The 19992-nt window shown below is 35.7% G+C and overlaps 1 protein-coding gene across 1 annotated transcript; it reads left to right on the top strand.

The window, feature by feature from the left end:
* The first annotated feature begins 4642 nt into the window (after positions 1-4642).
* LOC109062015 (probable ubiquitin carboxyl-terminal hydrolase MINDY-4) lies at positions 4643-10071 on the top strand. The gene is given in 19 exon segments (XM_042762004.1): positions 4643-4989; positions 5209-5328; positions 5412-5614; positions 5705-5719; positions 5721-5961; positions 6131-6354; positions 6811-6869; positions 7131-7228; positions 7320-7436; positions 7526-7614; positions 7828-7929; positions 8012-8075; positions 8182-8247; positions 8617-8684; positions 8772-8835; positions 9019-9180; positions 9263-9443; positions 9624-9708; positions 9839-10071. Coding segments are annotated over 19 exon segments (2070 nt in total). The 5' UTR covers positions 4643-4926; the 3' UTR covers positions 9888-10071.
* Positions 10072-19992: the final 9921 nt, after the last annotated feature.

Raw genomic sequence — 19992 nt, 5'->3', positions numbered from 1 at the left:
GATTTTTATGATTTTTAATCTTCATTTTTATGAAAACCATAAGTCTGATCAGTTAGAAAAGATATAGCACACCCGGCGAGATCAGTCTGAAGAGCTGGGCTGAGTTTGAAGTCTGTAGAGTTAAAGCTCTAGGAGGAGTTAGAGTCAGAAATTTTAGTCTCAGAAAAAGAATAATAATAATAATAACTAGATAAAAAAGTTTGTCAAGACAAACTTTAAGTTGGCTTGAGAAAGTCTGAACAGAAAGTTTAAAAAGTTTGGAAAGTTTGAAAAGTTTGAAGTTTGAAGTTTGAAAAGTTTAAGAAGTTTAATTAAGCAAGTGACTAGCATGTCATTAGCATGATTAGCAAAGTTACTAGCATGTTTCTAGCATGATAAGCTAGTTACTAGCATGTTGCTAACATAATTAGCATGTTACTAGCATGTCGCTAGCATGTTTCTAGCATGATTAGCAAGTGACTAGCATGTTTTAGCATGATTAGCGAGTGACTAGCATGTCGCTAGCATGTTTCTAGCATGATTAGCAAGTGACTAGCATGTCAGTAGCATGTCGCTAGCATGTTTCTAGCATGATTAGCAAGTGACTAGCATGTCACTAGCATGTTTTTAGCATGATTAGCGAGTGACTAGCATGTTGCTAGCATGTTTTTAGCATGGTTAGCAAATGACTAGCATGTCGCTAGCATGTTTTTAGCATGATTAGCAAGTGACTAGCATGTCACTAATATGTTTTTAGAATGATTAGCGAGTGACTAGCATGTCGTTAGCATCTTTCTAGCATGATTAGCAAGTGACTAGCATGTCACTAGCCATGATAAGCAAGTTACTAGCATGTCGCTAGCATGTTTCTAGAATGATTAGCAAGTGACTAGCATGTCAGTAGCATGATTAGCAAGTTACTAGCATGTCACTAGCATTTTTCTAGCATGATTAGCATGTGACTAGCATGTCACTAGCATTTCACTAGCATGTTTTTAGCATGATTAGCGAGTGACTAGCATGTCGCTAGCATGTTTCTAGCATGATTAGCAAATGACTAGCATGTCGCTAGCATGTTTTTAGCATGATTAGCGAGTGACTAGCATGTCGCTAGCATGTTTATAGCATGATTAGCAAGTGACTAGCATGTCGCTAGCATGTTTCTAGCATGATTAGCAAGTGACTAGCATGTCACTAGCATGTTTTTAGCATGATTAGCGAGTGACTAGCATGTCGCTAGCATGTTTCTAGCATGATTAGCAAATGACTAACATGTTGCTAGCATGTTTTTAGCATGATTAGCAAGTGACTAGCATGTCACTAATATGTTTTTAGCATGATTAGCGAGTGACTAGCATGTCGTTAGCATTTTTCTAGCATGATTAGCAAGTGACTAGCATGTCACTAGCATGATAAGCAAGTTACTAGCATGTCGCTAGCATGTTTCTAGCATGATTAGCAAGTGACTAGCATGTCAGTAGCATGATTAGCAAGTTACTAGCAATGTCACTAATATGTTTTTAGCATGATTAGCGAGTGACTAGCATGTCGTTAGCATTTTTCTAGCATGATTAGCAAGTGACTAGCATGTCACTAGCATGATAAGCAAGTTACTAGCATGTCGCTAGCATGTTTCTTTCTAGCATGATTAGCAAGTGACTAGCATGTCAGTAGCATGATTAGCAAGTTACTAGCATGTCACTAGCATTTTTCTAGCATGATTAGCATGTGACTAGCATGTCACTAGCATTTCACTAGCATGTTTTTTTAGCATGATTAGCGAGACTAGCATGTCGCTAGCATGTTTTCTAGCATGATTAGCAAATGACTAGCATGTCGCTAGCATGTTTTTAGCATGATTAGCGAGTGACTAGCATGTCGCTAGCATGTTTCTAGCATGATTAGCAAGTGACTAGCATGTCGCTAGCATGTTTCTAGCATGATTAGCAAGTGACTAGCATGTCACTAGCATGTTTTTTAGCATGATTAGCGATTGACTAGCATGTCGCTACCATGTTTTTAGCATGATTAGCAAATGACTAGCATGTTGCTAGCATGTTTTTAGCATGATTAGCAAGTGACTAGCATGTCACTAATATGTTTTTTAGCATGATTAGCGAGTGACTAGCATGTCGTTAGCATTTTTTTCTAGCATGATTAGCAAGTGACTAGCATGTCACTAGCATGATAAGCAAGTTACTAGCATGTCACTAGCATGTTTCTAGCATGATTAGCAAGTGACTAGCATGTCAGTAGCATGATTTAGCAAGTTACTAGCATGTCACTAGCATTTTTTCTAGCATGATTAGCATGTGACTAGCATGTCACTAGCATTTCACTAGCATGTTTTTAGCATGATTAGCGAGTGACTAGCATGTCGCTAGCATGTTTCTAGCATGATTAGCAAATGACTAGCATGTCGCTAGCATGTTTTTAGCATGATTAGCAAGTGACTAGCATGTCGCTACCATGTTTTTAGCATGATTAGCCGGTGACTAGCATGTCGCTAGCATGTTTCTAGCATGATTAGCAAGTGACTAGCATGTCGTTAGCATGTTTCTAGCATGATTAGCGAGTGACTAGCATGTCGCTAGCATGTTTTTAACATGATTAGCGAGTGACTAGCATGTCGCTAGCATGTTTCTAGCATGATTAGCGAGTGACTAGCATGTCGCTAGCATGTTTCTAGCATGATTAGCGAGTTACTAGCATGTCGCTAGCATGTTTTTTAGCATGATTAGCGAGTGACTAGCATGTCGCTAGCATGTTTTTAGCATGATTAGCGAGGACTAGCATGTCGCTAGCATGTTTCTAGCATGATTAGCGAGTTACTAGCATGCCGCTAGCATGTTTCTAGCATGATTAGCGAGTGACTAGCATGTCGCTAGCATGTTTTTAGCATGATTAGCGAGGACTAGCATGTCGCTAGCATGTTTTCTAGCATGATTAGCGAGTTACTAGCATGTCGCTAGCATGTTTCTAGCATGATTAGCGAGTTACTAGCATGTCGCTAGCATGTTTTTTAGTATGATTAGCGAGTGACTAGCATGTCGCTAGCATGTTTTTTAGCATGATTAGCGAGTGACTAGCATGTTTCTAACATTATTAGCATGTTGCTAGGATAGATAGATAGATAGATAGATAGATAGATAGATAGATAGATAGATAGATGATGAATAGATAGATAGATAGATAGATAGATAGATAGATAGATAGATAGATAGATAGATAGATAGATAGATAGATAGATAGATAGAGTCAGATGATAGATAGATAGATAAATAGATAGATAGATAGATACATAGACAGATAGATAGATAGATAGATAGAGTCAGATGATAGATAGATAGATAGATAGATAGACAGATAGATAGATAAATAGATTAGAAATATTAGATAGATAAGTTTGAATGAGTTTGAATTGGTTAGAAATAGTATATAGAATGGAAGCTTGATTGAGTCTAATGGGGTTTAGTTTGTTTAGTTTTGAATTTTTGACAGTTGGAGCTTGGCTCATCTGAACATTCCGTCAATAAAAGTCTATGGGATTTTTTATGATTTTTAATCTTCATTTTTATGAAAACCATAAGTCTGATCAGTTAGAAAAGATATAGCACACCCGGCGAGATCAGTCTGAAGAGCTGGGCTGAGTTTGAAGTCTGTAGAGTTCAAAGCTCTAGGAGGAGTTAGAGTCAGAAATTTTAGTCTCAGAAAAAGAATAATAATAATAATAAATAAGTTTAAATAGTAGATCAGTAAGTTGGCTTTCTCAAGCCAACTTAATAAGTTTAAATAGTAGATCAGTAAGTTGGCTTTCTCAAGCCAACTTAATAAAATGCATGATTGTCTGTAAATATGCTATTTTTTTTGTAAATATGCTATTATATATAAATATATATATATATATATATATTATATATATATATATATATATATATATATATAGTATATATATATATATATATATATATATTATTTAGTTAGTTATTAGTTATTGCTAATTTAAATTTGAATGTAAATATAATGAAAATGAATTCAAATGCAACAAAAAACATGTAGGCTAACTTATTTTTAACTAGAAAAGCAATGTTTCTTAAGACATGCTATCTTGACAAAATTATAAAAAAAAAAAAAAAATCTTAGAGGCACCAAATGACAGGACAGTAGACAAAACATAAAATAAAACCTTATGAAATGTGCGTGGCAAATAATTTTCCTTTCTCATAACAGACCACTCTTATCAACCAGCTCTAATTGACATATTTGACTTTAAGTGAACAAACAAGACTTCTTTACTCATTGGAGACTTTTCTGCTAGACACTTTCAGTGTATTTTCATAAATTTGACCATATCTGACACAACTTTCCTTTTCAGAATGCTACTCTGAACATCTTCCGATTAAGTCAATAGAGAAGTAGATCACTAAACATTAAGATAGAGGCGTCTTGATGGTTTATTATTCTAAATTATTAATATGAAAAACATTCCTCTCCATACCTACCACCTAAACATAATACTCTCCAGCAAGAATACTACAAAATTGTATTTTGTACTCGTTTGTGCCAACACAAACGCGTCAAAAAAAAAAAATCTTTTTTTGCAAACTGTAACAGTAATACATGTTGCATCCGCAGGGAGGCGCTGCTGTGTCATTAATCCACGCACCGCACACACTATCAACAACCGTCTGCTGGTAACTATAGTAACAAGGCTAGACCGCTAGTTAGCAAGCCTCTGCAGCTGTCCTTACCTCAGTTATCCCCCGGTTAATTCACAAAATATTTAAATACCGTGCGGAAGATGCAGTAACTGCGTGTAGATGAACATATGACCTATGCCGACCAACAGTATTCAATGTGTGTGAAGTCTGGGATCTGTTTAACCTTATATCGAACTAGCCAACTTGCGATCTTGTTCCCTTATTTACCGCTGTGTTATTGTGATCTATGATGGGAAAAGATGTGGAGGAAGTCTCCGCGTCTCTAGTTCGGGAATATCTCAGTCGAAAGGTGGGTGACAGATCAGTTTTATTCAGTTTATTATATTTGGAAGACTTATAAACATGGTAGTTGGACACCCATGCTAACTATCCTGTAACTTACTACCACTCAAAGCAGCATTTTAGGTGATCTTTAAACCTATCGTGTGTTTTTAAAGGTAGATTTATTCTGTAAGTTTCCTTGTTCACTGAGAAATTGCTCTGGTTGGATGATGAAATGTACATGCAGGGCCTGAAGAAAACCATAGCTCGCATGGATGAAGAGCTTCCCCGAACTAATTCAAGCATTAATAACAGATCAGATCTGCGCAGAATACTTCACCTCGAGGGCCTTTACAAAAAGAATAAGGTATCAAAGTCATCGACATCTGAATCTAAAATATAAAGAATGTTGAAAAGGTAGAGAGATCATCAAAATGCATTTGTATTTAGGCTGAAGAACATCCTTTGAAGTCAATGTTGGAGATGATCGTGAAGGACAGAATGAGTGAAGGTGGCAAAACCAAAGGACGCCGACATGGTGACAATCAAGCACATCCATTGGAACAAACCACATCCAGTTCTTCCATAGACATGACTGGGACAGTTAAGAGAGAGGAAGATTGTATGGAAAATCTGTTGGGTGACAGCCCAAGGTATTTATTTATTTACAAAAATCCAGTGGATTCATTTGTTTGAGACTTTCGAGATCTGTTGACAGCAATAAACATTCACCTTCTACATAGGTTATCTGAAAGCAGTGTGTCAACAAGTTATTGTGCCTTCCCGAACACCTTCTGAAATCATGCGCAAGAGCTTTGCTGTTCACCCTGACAGTGAGAGAAGTGAGTACTGTTCGTCGTCTAGCCAGGATAGTCTCTTAACAGTGTCGAAAGAGGGATTTCCCTCTGAGAAAAAGGTCGTAGACACTGACAGCCAGAAAAACAGAAGCAGCAGAATAAGACGGGGCATTATGGCAGGTCCCATTGCCAGCTCCTCACAGGTGATGAATGTTGTTAATGAAGTTAAAATAAATTCATTCAAAATTAAAATACAGCATTAAGGGATTAATAACTTTAGCTATGTATTTAATTTATTTACTAAGATTTTATTCTACATTATTCCTCCTTTGCAGCATTGCATTGCATTGACAAGGATATAATTTTCTTTAGGAAAGTAACAGGAGACGTCCAGCTCGAAAAGCACCTTCGTCTGTTATAGCAACATTAGAGGATTGTAGAGAAGCAGCAAACTGGACAAATGGTGTCAGTACTACAAATACAAAGTCTATCCCATCAGCCCCTGTTGAATGGGAGAGCAGCAAGATTTCTAATTTACATACAGGATTCATAGACCGTAGTGGACATGAGAGGACTTCAGATATCAAACATCACTTGTAAGTTTGTGTGAATATGTCCAGTACTTAATCTGTGTCTGGGAAACCTACTCTACATAGTTTATGTAAACCTTTATTTGATAAATTGATTTTTAATTATGTCAAAAAGTCAAAAGCTTTTTATTTTTAAGGCATTAAAGCAGTTTATATCAGTTCAAACTCGAGTTCAAACTCGAGGTGGGAATGATTCTAGGGGTCCACAGGACCGGGGGACTCACAGCAGTTTCTGAATTTTACATTTAAAAAGGTAAGGGGCCCAAAGCAGTTTAAAAGTAGGGGGCCCAGTATTCCTATCCACAACCTTGAATGTAAACATTAATTAAATATGAGTAAAATCCCTTTTTACAGTATGGCTCTAAGACTATGAAATTTGGGATGGTAAAAAGAAGCTGTTGATATTTTTCTCAGCTGCAATGTCAAGTGTGTGATTATTAACTGTTATTGTTTCCTCGCCAGAAAGAATTCGGCACCCAGCCCAAAACTGGATGGACTCCATGTGTTGGAAATGGTTTTGGGTAGTGCACCTAAAATCTTCAACAGATTACATTTTGTATCCTAGCCAGCTCAACTGCAGAATATGCTAGCAGCTGTTGTATTGCTTTAAAATAAATGAAGTCCTGTCCTCATTCAATATTTGTGCATCTGTCTAATTTTAATATTTATTTTCCTAATCCTATCATTCTGAAATCAATTCTACTAAAACGTGTTTTAAAACAATCTGTTATTTAAAATTCTGTAGTTTTGAAATGCCTCCAATTCTTTTTCAAATTTAACAGATGACATCGAGAATGAGGAGAGCTTGTGTGATGTTTCTAGAACAACCATGCCAGAACTTAGTTTGGACAAGACACCCATGGACCAGATGACTGCCACTGTAAATACATTAGCATTTTATCTTCCTCAAACCACAATCTGTGATTTCAGCCCAGTCTGATATGATATCTGTGCTCTGATGTCTAATTCAGGCTCTTAAGGAGATCATCTTTGGTTCTCCTCTGGCTTGTTTCACTGAGGAGTGGAAACAACAGAATTTTACCTTTTCAGATACTCCTGGTTTGAAGTATGGGATTGTCCAAAAGAAGGTACAGTACTCCAGACAACCTCTGGATTTACTGTAGTTTTGGTTTGTAAACCGATGCATCATGAGATTTTTCTGGTGTTGTTTAATCAGGGAGGACCCTGTGGAGTCCTTGCAGCAGTTCAGGCTTGTGTTTTACAGAAGCTTCTGTTTGAAGAATCAAGCAATGACTCATTGGTTGAGTGAGTATTAAGCATCAGTCATATTTTTTTGCCAATTTTTCTGTTGAAAGATTTTTTTTTTTTTTATATCATTATAATTTTCAAAGCTCTTATTGATCTCACATTTATTTGCATTTTTTATACATAAGCCAGAAAATATCTTAGGTTATAAATTTTAACATTTGTATTTTATTTGACGTCTCAATTTTTTTACTTTTTTTTAAATGTCATCAGGAGACTGGAGGTATCAAACGTTTTAAGGACAAAGTGTCTATCTCAGGCTTTGGCTGACATATTATGGAGAGCCGGGAATATGAAGAGAGCCACAGTCGCAATGTAAGTCTCACACATTTAGAATTATTACTTATATTTACAAACCTACTGTTCATTTCTCAACCGTAAAAACCTGCCCCCACAGAAACACAGGAAGAAGTCTGTTCACCCCAGTTGGACGCTACAAATCAGATGGTATTCTAGAAATGGTAAGATCATTCTTTGACCCTTAAAATGCCTTCTAATTGCTTTTTAATCTTCTGATGACTACATATTTCTCTTTTGTTAATAGATTTTTTTTTATATTCCACATAGATAACATACGTCACTATGGAGACCTTAGATGATCTCACTTCAGTTCTTGAGCAGCATATTAGACAGGTAAGTCTGCACTTATGGCACATCCCGTACACTTGATTTCTATTCTTGTAGAATAAATATTTTCAAAAAGGGTATAGAAATATTATAAAATGTATTATGTATAATATTGTTAATTATGTATTTATATTTGTTATGCTAATTATTATATTAATAATATTGATGTTTATAATGCTGTTGTTATTTATATTTATTATTTATTGTATTTAAATTTGCTATAAGCAAGTTTTGTTTTATACGTTATATGCAGGATTTCTATCCAAGCAGATCCAGTGATAGTCTTGAAGCATTTTAAGGCAAATATCACCTGTTTAATAGCTCTTTATGTGACTGATGATGGCAACTAATAGCAGTTTTCTTTCTTCCTTTTAGTTTGAGTCTGGCCCCTTTGGCTGTATCCTGCTTACCGTCTCTGCCATTCTTTCCAGAACTATTGCAATGTGAGTTTCCTCCCCTTTAACTCCCCTTTGACTGTTTATTTACATATATTCACAGAGCTAATTGATTCATTTTTTTGTGATTTTTAGTATACAAAGTGATATGGATGTGCCAACATCCACTCTCATTGGAGCTCATGGCTACTGCACACAGGTTTGCCATATTAACACTTTTAAGTCCTTATCCTGATACACATATTAAAGCATATTTGCTTGATTTTTCTCTTATTGGTCACAGTGTTGTTTTATTTATTTATTTTTTTTGTACAGCTCCAGTGTGTAGTGTTTTGATATGATAGAGTCATTAATCTTATATTTCCCTTTCATTTTTCTTAAGGAATTAGTAAATCTTTTGCTTTGTGGATGGGCAGTTTCAAACGTCTTTGATGATGAAATGAAGCTTGATTCCGGAAATGGAAATTTTACACTTCTGAAGGGAATTAAAGCACATTGTAACATTGGGCTGCTGTCTTTATTTGAGCACTATAATATATGTAAGGTAATGAGGCTTCAAACACTCTTAACATATACTTAGATTTTATATCCAAATTTCTTATATCACCATTTCTCTCTTTTTAAAGGTTGGATCTCACCTGAAAACTCCCAAGTTTCCAATTTGGGTAGTTTGCAGTGAGAGCCATTTCAGTGTGCTCTTTTGCCCCTCTGAAGACCTGGCAACTGATCACTGCAGAGAGGAAGAGTTTGACTTGTACTTTTATGATGGGCTGGCCAACCAGCAGGAACCAATTAGGTTAACAGTCTGTGAGTCTTTTCCTTTGGGTCATTGCTTTTCTAGACACAGACACTCAAAACAAACACTGATTTTATTATACATAGGATTTGAGAAAACAAATTAAACACAACCTTTGCACACTTGCTTTGTAATCAGGGTTTATAAAAGTCAGTATTAAAAGACCTTGTGTGTTTTGTGTCTCTGAAAAGATCTACATTGTGCTGCTGGTGCGGCTGAGAATGACAATGCAGACAGTGATCTAATTCCTCCACTGGAGCTCTGCATCAGAACCAAGTAAGTCTCTTATTTCATCCCTGCGTAGAGGTGTATCTCTCATTTATCAGAATATTTTCTATAACATGTAATTTTAATATTGTGAAATAAAGACATTTGGCGATATTAATGCTTCAACTATGTCTTACAGATGGCGAAATGCAGTAGTCAGCTGGAATAATACAGATCCCATTCTTTGACTGTGCACATAAAGGAGATTTTTGTTTGACCCAGGTTGATTTTATGTGGACCTAAATTTCAATTAAGTTTTATATTTAAAGGGGTCCTATTATGCTCTTTTACAAAGTCTTGATTTTGTTTTGGGGGTGTACTAGAACATGCTCTCATGCTTGGTGGTTCCAAAAATGCATTATTTTTCAAATAATTTACATTTATTACAGTACCTTTCTCCCCAGACTGGCACAAACGGCTCGATTAGTTCCGGGTTTGATGAAGACCCGCCTTCCGAAAAACTAAATGTGTTGTGATTTTTTAGCTGTCCCAGTGCGTTGTGATTGGCCGCACACTAGAAGATTTTGAAGGGATACTCCACCCCAAAATGAACATGTCCCCATGTCCCCAAAATGAACACCCCCATGTCGTTCCAAACCCGTAAAAGCTTTGTTCGTCTTCGGAACATAATTTAAGTTATTTTGGATGAAAACCGTGAGGCTTGTGACTGTCCCTTAGACTTCCAAGTAAAATACACTGTCAAGGTCCAGGAAAGTATGAAAAGCATCGTCAGAATAGTCCATCTGTCATCAGTGATTCAACCGTAACGTTATGAAGCGACAAGAATACTTTTTGTATGAGAAGAAAACAAAAATAACGAATTTATTCAACGAGTCGTCTCCTCTGTCTCACCGTTGCACCATTTTGGAAAACACCTTCTGAACGCAAACTGCGTACGCTCTTCTGTGTCAGCCGCGCCACAAGGATAAGGTTTCTGCTTGAATTTATGCTTTGATTTGTGGCAGCATATATATGCAAATTCATTCTCTCGCTGTTGGAGTGGTAGAGATGGAGGTTTCCCCGGTAACGGCTGTACACAAAGCAGCGCTCCCCTCACAAACGCTGCTTTATCAGAAATTACATGCAAGATGAAATGAAAATGACATCCAATTTTCTGAAGAAAGTCGGTTTCCTTCAGAAATACAGTGATATAAAGACACCCTCACTCAATTTATGGGAAACACTGTAATTGAAGTATAAATTCTGCAGATTACATCATTGTCCAGTATTGTACTGTCAGCAATTTATTATAAAAACGTTTTCATAATTGTAACATACATATTTAGATACATAATTATTCAGGTGCATGTGTAATAATTTGCGAAAACTTGACGCTACAGCAGCACTTCTTCTTCTTCATCGTCTTGTCTGATGCACTCAACCAAGTGTTCTAACCACGACCTCGCCCCTCTCTACCCCCCAACTATTCAAATTTATTTTAATGATGTCCGCTTGTTAAGTGGTGACATAATGCGTCCAACGAATGCTGTTTCCAGGTCCAAGCCTCAACTCATTTCACGTGAGAATACTATCTCAACAGCCGTTTATGAGGACTGTTCATTCATTTTAAACATTTAAGCTAAATGTTTTCAAACTTATGGTGTAGACTACAGTCTCCGTGCTCTCAGCATTTTTATATTTATTTATATTTATATTTTCATTGTCTGGCTATCTGGGATTTCGGTATGGAGTTAAAGTGTAGCATTACATTTTTTTTTTTGGTAGCATTATATCACATTGTGAGTGTATATTAGTACCGTTTGTTGTTTTCTTGTGGCATCTGATAGAGCAGTTGGACCCCGAAGCAGTGACAAGTAACGTCAGACTTAACAAGCGGATTCTAATGCGCCTCTTTGTGACATCACAAAACCCGGAAAACAACACTGTAGTCCAAATGAGCAGTTCATTGTAGTTCTTGAAAAGGGAATTTTTAAAAGCAAAATATCTCCCTTTGGAGTGGACTTTGAGATTTGTAACTTTGTAGATCTTTTTTTATGCCCAAACAAACACACTGCACACTGACTAAAATTCAAAAAGTGAAAAAGCATAATAGGACCCTTTTATAAATGCATGCATTTTGTATTTATTTTGTCTTTTTTTTGACTGCTGCCATTTTATATATATGTATATTATTTTCATCATTCTACTGACCATTTTGCTTATTTTATAAAATTGTTTGCAATCACTTTATCTCTCATAGTGTTACACTGACAGTATGGCATTAGGAACTTTCATGCTTAGACACAGAGAGAATATGACTTGTGTTGTGTAAATAATTGCCATTGTTCACTCTCTAATCATTAAAGGCATAGTTCGCTCAAAAATTAAAATCTGTCATTGTTTACTCGCCCTCAAACTTTTAAGACTTAATTTCTTCTGAGGAACACAAAAGAAGACATTCTGAAGAATATTGGTAACCAAACAGTATTGATGACCATTCAATTATGAAAAAAAAAAAAAAAAAAGATTTCTCAAAATATCTTCTTGTATGTTCCACAGAAGAAAGTCGTAGAGTTTTGGATTGACATGAGGGTATATTTTCATTTTAGTACATTTTCGTTTTTGGGTGAACTATACCTTTAACTGTGTGCAAGAAAAATATTTCTGAAGATGATATACAGTGTCATTTTGTGCAAAGAATGCTTTTGTTGCAGTCTGTCCCAAAAAGATAGATCCTGATTAGGGTTTTGCTTGGAGATGACTCTTTTAACTCATTAAAATGTCAAAGAAATGCATTTCAAACATCAAATATTCTATGAACTGGATCAATGGGTTATGCCAATGTATTTTAAGAGCTCTCTTCATTCTGTTTATGGCATTAGAGGACAGTTTACTCTCAATGTTTGATCATTTATTTTTACATGGAACATCTGTTGTGGTATTTTCTCTCATTGTAATGTTATAATGTGTATACTTAGTCACTGTTGTTTAAGAGTATAATTTTAAATTAATAGTGATGTTTATAGAAAAGCAGCTGACTACAAATGTTACCATCCTATGAAATAATCACAGCCCTGTAGTAACAAACTGGACAACTGAACAATGGTCATTTGTGCACATGCAAAAGAACATGATAAAGTGTAGAACACTGATAGCGTTAGTTGATCAACAGTAACTCCTGTTACAAGAGGTTTTCTTGATCATTAATCATATTAAGTCATTACAAAAACAATCTTAGTGATAAAATACAGAAGGTTTAATCGCAAACCTGCTAAAACAGATTGAAATGGTTGATGACTCTAATGAAATGTGTTCAAATGTCCACAGGAGCACACAACTACCACCTTTGGCACTGAATAGGGCAGAATAGCTAGGCCTTCTGGGTAGTAGTTCTGATTGGAGCTCAGTTGTGGAGTAGCCTAAACCTCAGTCATCACTCAGGGTCCCATAGTTGGAGCCAACGTGTTGACTATGATTCTGGGATGAGGTTAAAGCCTGAACTAAGAGCTGATTATGTGAGTTTTGATGCTATATTGCACGTATGCCTGGAATTAGAGATATGCTTACAGCATAGTGGAACTCTGATAACACCAAAGTAAACAAAAATATTGCGTTGTTTTTCCACAAAAATCAAATGTGTATATTGCAACACAAACATTCCAGATCTTATAAACAGACATGCATTTTAAAAGAAGTATTAACTGAAAAATTATTAACAAATCATGACAATTACAGTTAAAGGGATACTCCACCCCAAATGGAAAATTTTGTCATTAATCACTTACCCCCATGTCGTTCCAAACCTGTAAAAGCTTCACTTGTCTTCGGAACACAATTTAGGATATTTTGGATGAAAACCAGGAGGCTTGTGACTGTCCCATTGACTGCCAAGTAAATTACACTGTCAAGGTCCAGAAAAGTATGAAAGACATCGTCAGAATAGTCCATCTGCCATCAGTGGTTCAACCATAACGTTATGAAGTGACGAGAATACTTTTTGTATGCGAAGAAAACAAAAATAACTTTATTCAACACTTCATCTCCACATCACCGTAGCGCCATTTTGGAGAATATCTGCTGAATGCAATCAGCATACGCTCTTCTGTGATGCACTGTTTTCGTTCAAATAAAAGCATAAATACATGTAGAAAACATATCCTTGTGTCACGGCTGACATAGAAGAACGTACGCTGCTTTAAATGTCTTAAATTGTGTTCCGAAGACGAACTAAGCTTTTACGGGGTTGGAACGACATGGGGGTAAGTGATTAATGACAAGAATTTAATTTTGGGTTGGAGTATCCCTTTAATGTTCCCTTTCTTTTCTCTATACTTTTTGATTTTTGTGCTCAACTGCAACATAGCAACGTTAATAATCTGTACAGACTGACATCCCAGGACAACGGTCCTGATGTTATCATATATCTCCTGTCCGAGTCTCCCAATCATTTTATAAGGGCCATCTGGTGTTTTATTTTTAGGGCCCTGATAATGGAACAATTTCCACCCACACATGGTGATGTCATAAATACAAAAAGTGTGGGTCGTTAACCCACCGTGGGGATATATTACTCGATTGACATCATTTGGAAGTGGTAAGAAATCTAGTTAGCCACTGTGCTGCTCTGACGTTGCTTCCTGTCAATGGAGTACTTCATAAAAAATAGCTTACTTCCGTGTTGCAAAATAATATATCTTTAGTGTTAAGAGTTTGCTCCAAAACTTGCCTTGTTGCTATTATGTCTTCATGGATAAAGGCAAGGCAAGGCAAGGCAAGTTTATTTATATAGCACATTTCGTACACAATGGTAATTCAAAGTGCTTTACATAAAAGAAAGTAAAATAATAACAAAAATAAAACAAGCAGTTTTAAAACTTTGGAAATGATTTAAAAATTGACTTATTTAAAATGAATTTAAAACAGTTAAAAATAGGAAATGATTTTACATAAAATACAGTGAATACGTAAAATACAGTGCAATCAGTTCGGACATCGCACAGTGCTCATTCAATAAATGCACAGCTAAACAGATGAGTTTTGAGTCTAGATTTAAATGTGACAAATGTTTTAGCACATCTGATCTCTTCTGGAAGCTGATTCCAACTAAAGGCATGAACAAGTTTCTCCAAGTCTTTACTGGAAACAAAACATCTAATTCCTGCAATGTTTTTTAGATGATAGTATGCTGATTTAGTTACTGCTTTGACATGACTACTGAAGCTAAGGTCTGTCCCCAGAATCACACCAAGATTCCTGACTTGATTTTTAGTTGTTTGTCCCCTAGAGTCAAGGTATGCATTCACCTTGAAAACTTCATCTTTGTTTCCAAATGTAATAACTTCAGTTTTTTCCTTGTTTAACTGAAGAAAGTTCTGGCACATCCAACTATTAATTTCATCAATATATTTGCAGAGGGAGTCAATGGGGTTGTAGTCATTTGGCGATAAGGCTAAATCTGTGTATCATCAGCATAGCTGTGATAGGCAATTTGGTTCTTTCTCATTATTTGACTTAGTGGGAGCATATACAGGCTAAACAAGAGCGGTGCAAGAATTGAGCCTTGTGGGACTCCGCATGTCATGGACGTCCACTTAGACTTATGCTCTCCTAGACTCACATAATAGCCTCTCCCTTCTAAGTATGACCTGAACCATTTGAGTACCATCCCAAAAAGCCTGACCCAGTTTTCCAGTCTCTCTAGTAGAATGTTATGATCGACAGTGTCAAACGCAGCACTGATATTTTGCCAGAGTCAGAATTTAAGCGAATATCATTTATTATTTTAATGAGTGCTGTCTCTGTGCTGTGATGCAGTCGGAAACCAGATTGAAAATTGTCCATGTATCTATTTGAGTTTAAGTATTTGTTCAGCTGATTAAAAACTACCTTTTCTATAATTTTGCCTATAAAAGGAAGATTAGATATTGGTCTATAATTGCTCAAAATGGTGTTATCAAGATTGCTCTTTTTCAATTGCTTTAAAAAATAGACATAGTATCTTTTTGATATTGCGGCCAAATTTGTCTGACCTCTGCATTGCTTGAGCATGTGCTAATCGCCTTCCTGATATTGATGATCTTCTCAGAAAAGAAGGAAGCAAACTCAATGCATTTGCTGTCTGAGAGCATTTCACTGGGAATCTGACTTGGGTGGTTTGAATACTGACATCACCTGTCTCTTTTCATTAATGCCTGAGTATCACAAGCCAACAGGAACAAAATGAGCGGAGGTGGTGAAAGATTCCCATGTGACGTGTCAGAAAAGAGGAAAGAAAGATTTGGAAACCTGACAAATAACACACATCCTTTTTTTTCTGTTGTCAAGTGCATCCACTTTGGGATCAATAAAACCTGAGGCATCAAAAAGAGTTTAAATGCTAATACCACTGAATAGCAATTAAGTGCTGAATTAATTAAGAGACAACATGTTTGTAAGATCTTCCACTTCACATGTCATGTCTGGGTGATATTGATTTGAATGTTGGCTAATTCATTTTCATGTTTTGTATTTCTTCATAAATTGGTCATAAACTGGCAAACACAAAGCTTGGCCCTGGCCCCTCTCTGTGATATATGAACCATAAATTTTAAGACCAACAGATCAAGGGTCTTTCAGAAGAAGATGTGTGGGTTTAAAAAGAATATGGAATCAGCTATAAATAACAGGACAGGGCCCCTCTGGATCATCTAATGGGATTAAAATGTTTACTTTGCAGAATATTGCCTCAGAGGCAAAATTATGGAGTACGTCATGTTTCATTTCAGTACAAGCATCATTTACTTTCCTCATCCTTTTCCTAAAGAGATTCATTTTTATGTCAGACTGTTTTTTATTATCATTATTTAGAGTGCATTAGTTGTTAGACCACAAGAGTTCAGTTGAGTTTTTTTTCCTCGTTTTGTATGTGTAACTGTCAAAGACATGTTTTCACAGAGATGTGTATATGGTTCTGTTATAAATTAATACCAGTTTGGGTTCATTCACTATTTAAAATTATTTGACTAAAATGTATGAATGTGATATTGAATGTGCTCCCTTGAAAATGTTTAAAGTTAGGGGTTCTTGAAGAAAGATTTACAATTGAAGCATAAAAGGTCACATGTCCAGGCTTAGTTGAGTGCGGAACCATGGCATCATTGTCATAGGTCGAACTAAGCATTGGAATTGGATTTGTTGCACATGTTGACTTGCATATCAGCAGATATTTGCATGAGAAACTAAAAAAAAAAAAGGATTCTGAAAAATGCATGTTTTGAACATGGCGCTTTTATTTCTTGTAGTTTTCACAGTGTCTGCTGAAAAGAGAGAGAGACAAATACAAAACATCCAAAAGACAGGTTGGTTGGTGAGATATTTTTTTTATCCCTCTGTGCTAACTAAGGATGCATTTATTTGATCAAATATATACAGTAAAAACTGATATGAATGAAATTTGATTACATTGTAAAATAAATGTTATATAAAATGTAACTTATTTCTGTGATGGCAAAGCTGAATTTGCAGCAGCCATTACTCCACTGTCACAGGATCTTTCAGAAATGAATGAATTTATTTATAATTTTTAAGAAACTGTGATACACTTTTGTTCAGGATACTTTTATGAATAGAAGGTTTAAAATAACAGCATTTATTTGATATATATATATATGCTATATACAGTGTATATATATATATATATATATAGAGAGATAGAGAGAGAGAGAGAGAGAGAGAGAGAGAGAGAGAGATCACATAAAATCAACATTTCATCTCAAACTAGCTTGCCCCAGCTAACTTTGTATAAATTTTGTCTGTTTGATATATTACTGTGCAATTTGAATACCCATGTAAAGTAGAGAGTAGGCTATGATAGAAAATAAACACTCAACATATTTAGTTTGACCTCCTGAACTTGATAGTCAACATTTTCTGAAGGTTAAGCACCAATTTTCACTGACCAATTGCTGGAAAAGATAAAGGTACTTTTTTTTTTTTTTTAGGCCATACTTCATCCGTGGAAAGTGCCTCATACACTTATTGAACAAGCCCAGTGTTGAGCCCCTAACACATTTCACATTTTAATACAATGTAATTATTTTAAACAGTGTGTCAGTGTGAATCACACATTTAAATCATGCATGATTTAGAAGTATAGATTTACTTGCACAAAAACTAATCTGTGAAGTCAATAGGTCTGGGTCTTGCTTTTAATAGACACGTCCACATCACGCTCTGGTGAGTCACTGAGGATGCAGTCAAGAATCATGACCAGGGAAACTATTGGACCAAGTCTCTCTAATTCATCACTTCATGAATGGAGCCGTGGCTCTTCGGTTCAGTGATGAAGAACTCTGAATAAGGGAATGACCTGCCTTTGTTAGACTTATCACCGGACAGCTTGCCGGTAACTGGAGGATTGTGTGTTTGGGTTTAATTGTGTTAGAACCCTCCCACATATCCTCCCTTGTGCGTCTTCTGTCTCGTCCTTTAATCTCTGCTGTTTGTCTTTGTGATGAGTGATATCCCGTTTCGATCACGATAGACTGTTTATGGCCACCTGATGAGAAGAAGGCTCTGGTGGATACACATTATTTATAGCGTCAGAATCAAATTAGACTGTTTGTGAAATCCCAAGATACCTGACATTTTGACTCCGCAATAATCTCAGTCTGAAGTGATGTATTGATGCTTTCAGACAGAGTCTTAATTATGACGTAAGCCGTCAATTAGCGAGGGATGCATTTGAAGAGTTTTATTTATTTTTAATAGTGGCTGAATTGTTTGTTGCCAGACATTTAAAGTAACTATGTCTGAGGTTTTATATTCCCTCTAGACCAGTAAAGCCAACTGCTATTTCATAGAAGGCTCTAAAAACAGTCAAACCATGTCACACGAGATAACGATGAATGGTGAAGGAAAATTATTTCCTGGTATTACTTTCCTAGATTTTCACTGTGGAGCGCTGGAGCGAGAATCTCATTTTTAACAGAAGGCTGGTGGCCGCGGCGACGTAAAATACATTCATGGGTTCACATTCATCAAAATAGGTTTTGGTTTATTAAGAACACTTAAAAGGGGTCATATCATGAAGATTCAAACTAATCTTTTGATGTAGATCTTTTGATTGCAATTTGAAAACTTCCTTCCGAAATGAAAAAAGATAATTTATTGCCTACTAATCTGCAAAAAAAAAGAAAAGAACAATAAAACTGCTGCTTTTACATTGCACATGCATAGTAGTTTACATAGGAGCCTTAAAGGCACAGCAACCAAAAAAGTAATATAAAAATGAATCTGTTTACATCATTCTAGGGTCTGTGGAAAATTGTCATTAAAAACTAAAAAAATTAAAAAACATTTTTTTTTTAATTAACATTATAAATGGACCTCAGGGAACAGAAATAAATCATGATATGACCCTTTTAAACAAGCTAGGGACAATATGAAAGACAAATATGTCTGATAAGCAAGATCCTTTCATGCATTTACCATACTAATTATTGTGATAAGTTTTCAGAGACATTCTGGCGTGAGAACTTGAAGCACTGTGAGTTCTGGCACAGCTTTCAAGTGGCCGCTTTAATATGTTTATGTCACACTCCAAACAACAATTAAACACAGCTCAGTTAAACAAGCTCATATTTCAAGTTTGTGTTAGTAATCATCCAGATCAGATCAGGGAAATATTTATTGCGATGGAGATAAAGCTACAGTTTTTTAGTTGATCTCAAATCTATCTAATTTGCATTGTTTTAGCAACAGAAGAGGAAGACAAAATGTTTGTCATTCCTGCAAAATTGTTGAAACAAACAGATAAGTTACTCTAATCCAAGACAAAGTCAAGTTAAGCAGCTTTCGAAATCCTGATAAACAATTACAGAACTATGACTCCAAACTTATCTTTACTCTAAATAATAATAATAAACGCTAAAATAAAAATAAAGGTGCAAATCAAAACGCATGACAGCACATATAAAGAAGTACTTTACAAGCATGTAAGCAATTAAGTCAAACAAGACATTTAATGGTGACAGAGACTTATATGAGATATAATGATGTAATACTGTGAGAGATTTATGATCTTATGTTTCCCCTGATACAGAAGAAATGGATTGTCAGCTGTTATGAAATCTGCTCAATTACTGGAATAGAGCATATTTCATAATAGCTGACGACCCATATTCCAATCAATCATCCAACAAAATCAGCTAAAAGAGACCCAAAATATGATGTTTTCATGCTCACATTATTTATTATCAGCCACAGGAATGCTTTGGAGAAATATATCATCAGATCAAACAGTTTTATAATGAATAATTTAATAAAATTTTAATTCACAAAAAGGAAAAACAAAAAACAGGAAATCAAATATTG

Source organism: Cyprinus carpio, chromosome A8 (assembly GCF_018340385.1).
Source record: "Cyprinus carpio isolate SPL01 chromosome A8, ASM1834038v1, whole genome shotgun sequence".
NCBI lineage: Eukaryota > Metazoa > Chordata > Actinopteri > Cypriniformes > Cyprinidae > Cyprinus > Cyprinus carpio.
The sequence above is the reverse complement of the archived record's forward strand: the minus strand, read 5'-3'. Positions and strand labels throughout refer to the sequence as shown.